The 12,130-nt window shown below is 47.7% G+C and overlaps 1 protein-coding gene across 1 annotated transcript; it reads right to left on the reverse strand.

Moving 5' to 3' along the window:
- Positions 1–2,701: 2,701 nt before the first annotated feature.
- Positions 2,702–4,869, reverse strand: LOC121574305 (zinc finger and BTB domain-containing protein 26-like). The gene is made up of 3 exons (XM_041886918.2): positions 4,720–4,869; positions 3,268–4,371; positions 2,702–3,074 (listed from the first exon to the last, which is right to left on the reverse strand). The coding sequence occupies exons 2-3, from the start codon at positions 4,348–4,350 to the stop codon at positions 2,883–2,885; spliced, it is 1,275 nt and encodes a 424-aa protein (XP_041742852.1). The 5' UTR covers positions 4,351–4,371; positions 4,720–4,869; the 3' UTR covers positions 2,702–2,882.
- Between the last annotated feature and the right edge of the window lie 7,261 nt (positions 4,870–12,130).

Consider the following 12,130-nt stretch of genomic DNA (forward strand, 5'->3'; position numbering starts at 1 on the left):
CCTTGTCATCTATCGCCCTCCAGGTTCCCTTGGAGAGTTCATCAACGAGCTCGGCGCCTTGATAAGTTCCTTTCCTGAGGATGGCTCACCCCTCACAGTTTTGGGGGATTTCAACCTCCCTATGTCCACGTTTGACTCATTTCTCTCTGCCTCCTTCTTTCCACTCCTCTCCTCTTTTGACCTCACCCTCTCACCGTCCCCCTACTCACAAGGCAGGCAATACGCTTGACCTCATCTTCACTAGATGCTGCTCCTCTACTAATCTCACTGCAACTCCCCTCCAAGTCTCCGACCACTACTTTGTTTCCTTTTCTCTCTCGCTCTCCTCCCACACTACTCACTCTGCCCCTACACAGATGGTAATGCGCCGCCGCAACCCTCGCTCTCTCTCTCCCACTACTCTCTCCTCTTCCATCCTATCATCTCTTCCCTCTGCTCAATCCTTCTCCCTCCAATCTCCTGATTCTGCCTCCTCAACCCTCCTCTCCTCCCTTTCTGCATCCTTTGACTCTCTGTGTCCCCTATCCTCCCGGCCGGCTCGGTCCTCCCCTCCAGCTCCGTGGCTTGATGACTCACTGCGAGCTCACAGAACAGAGCTCCGGGCAGCGGGAGCGGAAATGGAAGAAAACTAAACTCCCTGCCGACCTGGCATCTTTTCACTCCCTCCTCTCTACATTTTCTTCATCTGTTTCTGCTGCTAAGGCCACCTTCTACCACTCTAAATTCCAAGCATCTGCCTCTAACCCTAGGAAGCTCTTTGCCACATTTTCCTCCCTCCTGAATCCTCCTCCCCCCCTCTCTCTCTGTGGATGACTTCGTCAACCACTTTGAAAAGAAGGTTGACGACATCCGATCCTCGTTTGTTAAGTCTAATAACACTGCTGGTCCTGCTCACACTGTCCTACCCTATGCTTTGACTTCTTTCTCCCCTCTCTCTCCAGATAAAATCCTGCGACTTGTGACTGCAGGCCGCCCAACAACCTGCCCGCTTGACCCCATCCCCTCCTCCCTTCTCCAGACCATCTCCGGTGACCTTCTCCCCTACCTCACCTCGCTGATCAACTCATCCTTGACCGCTGGCCATGTCCCTTCCGTCTTCAAGAGAGCGAGAGTTGCTCCCCTTCTCAAAAAACCAACACTCGACCCCACTGACGTCAACAACTACAGACCAGTATCCCTTCTTTCTTTTCTTTCCAAAACTATTGAGCGTGCCGTCTTTAGCCAACTCTCTTGCTATCTCTCTCAGAATGACCTTCTTGATCCAAACCAATCAGGTTTCAGGACTGGTCATTCAACTGAGACTGCTCTTCTCTGTGTCACGGAGACTCTCCGCACTGCTAAAGCTAACTCTCTCTCCTCTGCTCTTGTCCTTCTAGACCTGTCTGCTGCCTTTGATACTGTGAACCATCAGATCCTCCCTCTCCACCCTCTCCGAGATGGGCATCTCCGGCGCGGCTCACTCCTGGATTGCGTCCTACCTGACCGGTCGCTCCTACCAAGTGGCGTGGCGGGAAGCTGTCTCCGCACCACGTGCTCTCACCACTGGTGTCCCCCAGGGATCGGTTCTGGGCCCTCTCCTTTTCTCCCTATACACCAAGTCACTTGGCTCTGTCATATCCTCACATGGTCTCTCCTATCATTGCTACGCTGACGATACACAACTAATCTTCTCCTTTCCCCCTTCTGATAACCAGGTGGCGAATCGCATCTCTGCATGTCTGGCAGACATATCAGTATGGATGACGGATCACCACCTCAAGCTGAACCCTGGCAAGACGGAGCTGCTCTTCCTCCCGGGGAAGGACTGCCCGTTCCATGATCTCGCCATCACGGTTGACAACTCCGCTGTGTCCTCCTCCCAGAGTGCGAAGAGCCTAGGCGTGACCCTGGACAACACCCTGTCGTTCTCCGCCAACATCAAGGCGGTGACCCGCTCCTGCAGGTTCATGCTCTACAACATTCGGAGAGTGCGACCCTGCCTTACACAGGAAGCGGCGCAGGTCCTGGTCCAGGCACTTGTCATCTCCCGTCTGGACTACTGCAACTCGCTGTTGGCTGGGCTCCCTGCCTGTGCCATTAAACCCCTACAACTCATCCAGAATGCCGCAGCCCGTCTGGTGTTCAACCTTCCCAAGTTCTCTCCCGTCACCCCCCTCCTCCGCACACTCCACTGGCTTCCAGTTGAAGCTCGCATCCGCTACAAGACCATGGTGCTTGCCTATGGAGCAGTGAGGGGAACGGCACCTCTGTACCTTCAGGCTCTGATCAGTCCCTACACCCAAACGAGGACATTGCGTTCATCCACCTCTGGCCTGCTGGCTCCCTTCCTCTGCGGAAGCATAGCTCCCGCTCAGCCCAGTCAAAACTGTTCGCTGCTCTGGCACCCCAATGGTGGAACAAGCTCCCTCACGACGCCAGGACAGCGGAGTCACTCACCACCTTCCGGAGACATTTGAAACCCCACCTCTTTAAGGAATACCTGGGATAGGATAAAGTATTCCTTCTACCCCCCCAAATTGTAAAGTGGTTATCCCACTGGCTATAGGGTGAACGCACCAATTTGTGAGTCGCTCTGGCTAAGAGCGTCTGCTAAATGACGTTAATGTGCCCTTGAGCAAGGCACTTAACCCCTAATTGCTCCTGTAAGTCGCTCTGGTTAAGAGCGTCTGCTAAATGACTAAAATGTAAAATGTAAATATATACACATTGAGTGCAATTCATTTACACTAGTTTCCTCTTTGTCTTTAAAGTTGTAATTCTTTGTGGTTGTAATTCTTTTTTGTTTTAATTCTTTGTAGTTCTAATTCTTTGTCGTTTTAATTTAGGCACTGGTATGCTTAACTCAGAAGTCTCTTGCTGCAGTAGTCCAGCAGCTCCCAGGCTCACACCACCTCCTCAAACATATTCTGCAGGCTGCTCTTGCCGTGGATGTCCTTGAGGTGGCGCCGGAGGCCTGGTTTGTGTGCGAAGTGGATGGCGCAGTAGTTGCACTTGTGTGGCTTGTCCCCTGTGTGGAGGTTAAGGTGGTCTTGCAGCGTGGCCTTCTGGGAAAAGGTCTTGTGGCAAAGCGGGCACTGGAATAATAATACAGTAATAAAATAATAATATATACAATTTAGCAGACAGTGACATCCAAAGCAGATTGCAATACATTACATACAAACAATACTAAAATACAAACATTTTAGTATATGTGGCCGCAGGAGCTTGTCATGATGCTCAAAGTGCTTTAAACACTGTAAGGGTGGAGGGGTGTGTTCCACTCACCTGGAAGGGCTTGACCCCTGTGTGAACCCTGATGTGTCGGGTCAGGTTGCTCTTCTGGCTGAAGCTCTTCCCACAGAGAAGACACGGGTAGAGCTTGTGTTCCTTTATGTGTCCCACATAGCTGTCCAGGTGGTGGAACACTCGGTCACACTTCCTGCACAGGTAGGGTCTCTGTAGGAGGATCTCCGATCCCAGTCCCGAAAACTCTGCCCCCGTCAGAACCCCGAAGGAGGACTCGGGAGACCCGCCCCCAACCCCCTGCATGTGACGAGCAGCAAGCATGTATATGTCCTCTCCAGAGTCCCCGCCCACTTCCTGATCCTGGGAGCTGTCAGCCAGTCCTGACCTGCTGTGGGCAGGACTTCCTGCTGGAGAGAAGGTCCTCTTCCTGTACTCTCTGCATGGCGTGGGCGGGCGCTGCTTGCGTCTGTGGGCGCCCGTCGGGTAAGGGTACGGGCTGTAAGGGTACGGGCTGTTAGTGTGTACCATGTGGACACTGTCCAGAGTGTCTTCTGAGTCCAGGCTGTGGTCCCTGTCCTCTGGGTCCTCTTGGGTCTCCCCCTCCATCTCCCCCTCGTCCAGACATGCTGAGCTGGGTTGGCGTTTAACGCTGTCTGGTGGTGGTGGAGGGGTCCCCTCAGTCTCTGGGCTCCTCTCCCGCTTCAGGTGGGCCAGGGTGGGGTCCAGGTACTGAGAGATGGCCTGGGCACACCTCTCCACCACGTGGCTCATCTGCAGTGCGCTCGCTGCCGTCAGGTAGCTGACCAGTTCCCTCAGAGGGACCTCCAGGTGGCCTGTGTAGCAGGACAGGAGCAGCCGACGGCCCACCTCCGCACTGGGCACCACGGTCACCAGCAGCTCCCGGCTCCCCTCGTGCAGCAGGAACTGGTCCCGGAGGAAGGCAGAGGAGGCCGCCAGGACCACCCGGTGACCCGGGAAGCGGAACGACCCCGATCCGAGGACGAGGGTGACGTCACAGAAGCGTCGATCCTCTCTCAGCTGGCTCATCTTCTGCAGGATGGAGTCATCGTGGGCGGGGCTGGAGAAACGGAACTGGAGTGTGTCTGAGAAGGAAGATGACATGGTGGTGGTGCTCTTCTCTTTCTGTAATTACAATGTTATAACATCAACATTACATAGTTATTACTGTTTATGAGGTACCTTCCAAGCCTACTCTATATGACAAAAAACGTATTTTTCTTGTAAATATATATATATTTTATTGATTGATTGAAGAGCTATTTTATTTATCTATACGGTTATAGGCCAGTCAATGACTGAAAATGTGCTTTTCTCAAGTGGGGATCTCGTATCTTCATGACGAGTGCTACTGTATGTCCGAAAATTAAAAACTAAACAATCTGGTTCGATAACAATCTGGTCATGAATTACAGACGGTGTATTGTTGTAGTTGAATGATGCAGCAGAAGAGAGTGCATATTTCAAACTCGCCTGATATGAGTATGAAGTAGAGTCCCTAGTCTACTCTTCTTCCTTCTCCTGAATACGTAGCCTAGGGTGGGTGACGAATTATATTGTGTCTATAATTGTGTAGGCTGACAAATGTCTGTAATCATCTCCGCATCGCTGAAGTATCATCAAGCGACACCACTCATTCACAAAAAAAGAGTCGCTCGCGAATCACTTCCGGTTTCCTGGGCGTTCCAAACGCAAGCACTTCGTTTATTGTGCGCAGGAGCGCTTGATAGTAGCGCATGCTGAAATGCCGTAGTGCCCTCAGACTGGTGATGAGAACGCTAACGTTAATATTATGTAATTCCTACGATATGTTTGATATGCGCTGAGTTTCTAAAAGTGTTCCAGCTTATGTGGCTCTCATTTAATTCTCAGATCATGATATAATTATTCCTCATCATATGTCACTCCTGTAACCTAGTTTTACAACACAGTTAGCCTACAGGTACTGAAGACAATTCACCCAACTTACCTTTGTCTTTTATAATTTAATCGACCGAATGAATACACGGTATGGAATATGATGAAATAACAAAAGTTGTAAAAGTAACTGTTTTATAATTTATCAGCTCTCACGTAAAGGTTTCACCACTAGAGAGCAACCACACACACATAAACAATAGAGCAGACATTGAGGCAAGCCAATGATCAACTGTCTGCTGTAAATGTCTACCATCACCAGATGAGAGAGACACACTGAGTCCCTACAATATATCTCTGCTTGATTCACAAAAATTAGATTTAGATGATTACGAGGAATGTATATATACATCTCAGTCTATCATTTACTTAATTATTTTTCTTGCAGAATTTGCCTTAGGGCTATATTTCTTTTAATAATATTTTTATTTTTAGCAGAAGCTCTTATCCAGAGGGACTTACAGGAGCAATTAGGGTTAAGTGCCTTGCTCAAGGGCACATCGACAGATTTTTCACCTAGTCGGCTCGAGGATTAGAACCAGCGACCTTTCGGTTACTGGCACTACGCTCTTAACCACTAAGCTACAGTATATCCCCTGAAGCATTCTTATCATTTCTTTCCAATTATATTTTGACAGAAGTTGAGTAGGTTCTCTTTTTCAGATGAGCCCTGAAAATATAAAAAAAATAAAAAAAAAAATATTAAGCAAAACAGACACATTTATCAACATAGATTTCTCTGAACTGACCCAGGGGGACCAGAACATCTAATTTCAGAGAGCTCTGTGAGATGTTCTACATAAAGGCAAATATGTAGGCTAGGTAAGGAGCTGCCAGGGTGTGTAGGCTAGGTAAGGAGCTGCCAGGGTGTGTAGGCTAGGTAAGGAGCTGCCAGGGTGTGTAGGCTAGGTAAGGAGCTGCCAGGGTGTGTAGGCTAGGTAAGGAGCTGCCAGGGTGTGTAGGCTAGGTAAGGAGCTGCCATGGGAAATAACAGTTCATTGCAGTCCTTTCCCAGTATCAAAAGGTTTTGAAAAGTCTACAAACATGGCAGCACAATTCTTTCTACCATCTAATGCATTTTCAATATCATTTACAACAAGCATGGTAGCCGAAGTAATCCTATCTTTAGGTCTGAATCCGTATTGATTAACATTAAGAATACCATTTACAGATAGAAAATAACGTAGCTGTTTGATACTCATGTTTGCCCTCACTTGACCATAACCTAACTGTGTTAGACCAAGCATTGCTTCCTTGCCTTTCCTCGTCTGAAACCAGTCATGCACCTGGTTTGAGGCTGTCCTACAGTGTGTCATTATAGGAAAATATGTAGTCTAGGTAAGGAGCAGCCAGGAAAATAACAGTTCATTGCAGTCCTCTTCCAGTCAGAGTGTGTGGGAGAGGGAACAGAAGCAGGGTGGGGGTGGGGACGGGGACGGAACCTCTGTGTGTTGCTCAAACCAGTCTCTTCTGTGACAGAGTGTTACTCAAACTACACTTAGTGTCATTGATGTTTGCTCAGAGAGAAAGTGCCAGACTATAATCTTATTATCCCAGGAGCCTTTGTTCACGGTCAAGAGTCAAGACCACGCAGCTCACCATAATACAGTGTTGGTCAAGACTAATGTCAAACTAATGTCATAGTTGGTCAAGATGAGCGCTGGTCAAACAGGTGGCTATGGGATCGGGAGCACAGCTGTCCATGTAGGCTAATCATGGCTGTGGTTGAACATCAAAACCCAACTCTCTTTTAGTCAAAAATGCCTTTGTTGTTCTGACAACAACCGGAGAAGTTTGATTGTTTCTCTGACAAGAATAGATGAAGTATATTCCTCAAGGAGCTAATGGCTTGAAGGAGCAAACCCTGTAACTGGCCTAGTCTGATGATGCTACAGTAACTGTCTTGCCCTGGGGCTTACAGACATATTCAAGATGTGAATGCTACACTATCTTTGTGAATATAGATTATTCGTCTCGTTTAAAAACATGCATTTTCCTCTATCTGAGTATTCAGACGAGACTGTAGATTTACCATACAAACTTTCACAGACTTCAAAACAATCTCTACACAATGTTCTCAGCTTAGGGAAGCCTGATGAAGATAATTTACATTTGTGAATAATATTCCACTACTTTTGTGAAAAAACATTTCCTCAATCTGTGTAGTCAGACTAGGCTGTAGAATATATATACCTTTATAGGTCAGCTGGGACTGGGTTGGAGAGCTGTCCCTTGAGGTAATAGTGGGAGTCAAACAGTCCAACAACGATGACACAACCCTGAAGGGACCAATACTAAGTTTACTTCTTCCTGACCTTTCCCTGATCTCAACAATCCACCAGACCTCATTAGATCTGTTAGGATCTACCTGGGATCATAGTGTATAATGATTTCATGGACAAACGATTAGGACTTTTCTCCACTTTAGGGGGGACTGTCTCAATCCAGTCAGCCTCTCACAAGCTTCTCAGCCACTGACTCACTGGTACTGTAAGGGCCTCAACAACACACCTGGGTGGATTTACATTAGTAAAATACGTCTAGTGAGATCTATCTCTCTTCAACATTAGATTTGCAACTTTTCTGTTTACATTAGCCTTGGATGTGGTGTGGCCAAAGGCACATTCCTGCTTCATGTGAGTGCAGCTATTATACCGTAAATACCATAGTATATAGACAAACAAAATAAGGATAGCAATTCAAAGTATACAGGAGCTTCTCATCTAAACCACATTACATATAGTGTTTCACACCTGATTAATGCAATGATTCACAAATGTGTGGCTATTTTAAAAGCCTTTTAAAAAATGTATTTTTGTACTTTTTCTCCCCAATTGTTAGTTACAGTCTTGTCCCATCGCTGCAACTCCCTTACGGACTCGGGAGAGGCAAAGGTCGAGAGCCATGCGTCCTCCGAAACACGACCCTGCCAAGCCATACTGCCCGCTTAACCCGGAAGCCAGCAGCACCAATGTGTCGGAGAAAACACCATACAACTGGCGACCGAAGTCAGCGTGCATGCGCCCGGCCCGCCACAGGAGTCACTAGAGCGCGATGGGACAAGGATATCCCGGCCGGCCAAACCCGGACGACGCTGGGCCAATTGTGCGCCGCCTCATGCGTCTCCCGGTCGCGGCCGGCTGCGACACAGCCTGGGATCTAACCCAGGTCTGTAGTGACGCCTCTAGCACTGCGATGCAGAGCCTTAGACTGCTGCGCCACTCGGGAGGCCCCAGACTTTAATTTTCAATTTGGCTAACAGAGCAAACATGTTGTCTACTGGTATTAAGGTAGTTAAATCAAATCAAACCAAATCAAATGCCATTGGTTACATAAACGTGTTTAGCAGATGTTATTGCGGGTGTAGCGAAATGCTTGTGCTTCTAGCTCTGACAGTGCAGTAATATCTAACAAGTAATATCTAACAATTTCACAACATATACCCAATACACACAAATCTAAGTAAAGCAATGGAATTAAGAATATATAAATAAATATATGGACGAGCAATGTCAGAACGGCATAGACTAAGATACAGTAGAATAGTATAGAATACAGTATATACATATGAGATGAGTAATGCAAGATATGTAAACATTATTAAAGTGACTAGTGTTCCATTTATTAAAGTGGCCAGTGATTTCTAATCTATGTATATAGGCAGCAGCCTCTAATGTGCTAGTGTTAAGGTAACGTGTTGTGGGAGCGCCGTTATCTTTACACTGTACCACTCAGAGGGGGGTATGTGGTGTAGACCTCTGGAGGTAGTGTGGGAGACATCTCTTAAAGACAGATTTGAATCTAGATCCAACTATTTACACTACACAAGTGTACCTCCCCTGGATCTAGTTTGTGCCGTTAAAGTAGTGTAGCATTAGAGTATGTCTGGCATTAGAGTTTTTTTCTGGCAATGTCTGGTACTTAATGTATGTTTGTGGACCCCAGGAAGAGTAATAACGCAGCCGCTAATAGGGATCCTGATAAAATACTAAAATACTCAACTGTATGAGACATTGTGTCCAGCCACCCCTTCAGGTAAATCCTTGTGTGGGATCTTATGATTCTCCTCTGTCTCATTCAACAAGGTTAGGTCACTGTTAAGTTTAAAGTTCATGTTGATCCTTTTGTTGTGACCATGGTCTTTCCCAAAGTTGTGATGATGATGACGCCTTCTTAATGGGTCTCGATGTATTTCCAGATAAAAACATTCTCTGGTACAGTATTGCCAAGCACGAGTGAATTACAAGACCGTTCTATGGTTTGTTTTTGTTTTCTAATACTTTGGGGATGTTTTCACATATCCTTATTACATGGTAATTACCTATTACAAAAGCTAGGTGTTTGCTTTGGCATAGCTAATCCTAAGTAATAGGTTCCTAATCATCGGAACTCCCTATTCGGACAGACAGACAGGCAGACAGACAGACAGACAGACAGGCAGACAGGCGGGCAGACAGGCAGACAGATAGATAGATAGACAGGCAGACAGATAGATAGACAGGCAGACAGATAGATAGATAGATAGACAGACAGACAGACAGACAGACAGACAGGCAGGCAGGCAGGCAGGCAGGCAGGCAGACAGACAGACAGACAGACAGACAGACAGACAGACAGACAGACAGACAGACAGACAGACAGACAGACAGACAGACAGACAGACAGACAAGCAAAAGCGTATGACTCATGAAAACTCTCATCCAGATCAAACACAGATCGTTAGGTTTGCTATGTCGACAAAAATGACATTACTCACCAAGATAATAAGGTATTGTGTTTGAGGTCACACTTTAGGTATTTTCCCCATCGTTAGCGGTCCAGTAGATTAATAGGACCCAGACTATAATGCTTGTGGAGAAAGCATGCAGAGACCTGTTTCTCTATGTCTGTTGTACTGCAACTGTTGAGTTGTATAACAGAAATGTCTGGTCAGCATTACAGCTTTGACAAGCTGGGTCAAGCTATAGTAATTAATTCCTTTCATATAGGGACTAGGGATTGAAGATTAATGATATATTGTATTAACTATAGTCTCATTTGTTGACTGGAACCTCTTAAGAAACAACGATAGCCTCAGACCTCCAAGACCTTATCTGACCTATGGAGAAACTCCATTGTAGGCAGAACCCAGACAGAGAGACAATTGAAGGTGTTGTTCATCACCACTATAATAGTGATAACAGTCATTGCCAAACATTACTACACAGTCATTATACAGGCCTTAATCTGGCTCGTCAATAAGGCTTCCAGAGTCTCATGTCGTGGTGCATCAGCCAGACACACACATCTCCTTAGGACAGGTGTGTCACACACGACTGCACACACAGGTGGCGTGTACATGTTTATAATGTCTCCTGGAACACACCTGTCTGTCTGTCTGTCTGTCTGTCTCTCATCCATAAGTTCATGATAGACTGTCACAGACGTCTGTCATAGAGGTCTATCATAGACGTCTGTCATAGACGTCTGTCATAGACATCTGTCATAGAAGTCTGTCTATCATAAACTTGTGAATGAGAGTGGGACGGAATCTCTCCTGTACTACGTCTGGCTGCCACACAGGCCTCTGCCTATCAGTCTGCCTCAGCTCACGCCATGCCAATAGTAGGGTTTAACAGATCTCTGAAAGTGTCCGTTATTAAGGACGGAAGGAAGGAGAAACACCCTCATCAGTCAGTCCCCTGTTCTGATGTGTGTCAGGGAGCTTAGAGGGTTTGTCGCTGGGAAAGTCCCACACACACCCTGGTCTCCTCAGCCCGTGTGGCTAGGCAGGTTGAGGATGGTACAGTAGAGGGAAAACACCCTGGTCTCCTCAGCCCGTGTGGCTAGGCAGGTTGAGGATGGTACAGTAGAGGGAAACCACCCTGGTCTCCTCAGCCCGTGTGGCTAGGCAGGTTGAGGATGGTACAGCAGAGGGAAACCACCCTGGTCTCCTCAGCCCGTGTGGCTAGGCAGGTTGAGGATGGTACAGTAGAGGGAAAACACCCTGGTCTCCTCAGCCCGTGTGGCTAGGCAGGTTGAGGATGGTACAGTAGAGGGAAAACACCCTGGTCTCCTCAGCCCGTGTGGCTAGGCAGGTTGAGGATGGTACAGTAGAGGGAAAACACCCTGGTCTCCTCAGCCCGTGTGGCTAGGCAGGTTGAGGATGGTACAGTAGAGGGAAACCACCCTGGTCTCCTCAGCCCGTGTGGCTAGGCAGGTTGAGGATGGTACAGTAGAGGGAAACCACCCTGGTCTCCTCAGCCCGTGTGGCTAGGCAGGTTGAGGATGGTACAGTAGAGGGAAAGACCAGCAGACACTCATATTTCCAATAATTGTTAATGTGACAGTGATTAGTAACCAGAGAGACAATCACCTCCCAAGAAGACTGGGACCAATCCCCTCAATGTCTGACTGGGACCACTCCCATCAATGTCTGACTGGGACCACTCCCATCAATGTCTGACTGGGACCACTCCCATCAATGTCTGACTGGGACCACTCCCCTGTGTTGATGGAGAGCTTTTGAAGCAAAGCACACATAAATGACCATACATGACTATAGATGATCATACAAGCATACTGTACAGACACAGGCAGGCAGGGACACACAGACCCACCCCACATACCCATACCCACACAGACCCACCCCACATACCCATACCCACACAGACCCACCCCACATACCCATACCCACACAGACCCACACAGACCCACACAGACCCACACAGACCCACACAGACCCACACAGACCCACCCCACATACCCATACCCACACAGACCCACCCACATACCCATACCCACACAGACCCACCCCACATACCCAGACCCACACAGACCCACACAGACCCACACAGACCCACACAGACCCACACAGACCCACCCCACATACCCATACCCACACAGACCCACACAGACCCACACAGACCCACACAGACCCGGACAGAAACAACAACAAAATGCATACGCTTCTACAAATACACATACT

Source organism: Coregonus clupeaformis, chromosome 9 (assembly GCF_020615455.1).
Source record: "Coregonus clupeaformis isolate EN_2021a chromosome 9, ASM2061545v1, whole genome shotgun sequence".
NCBI lineage: Eukaryota > Metazoa > Chordata > Actinopteri > Salmoniformes > Salmonidae > Coregonus > Coregonus clupeaformis.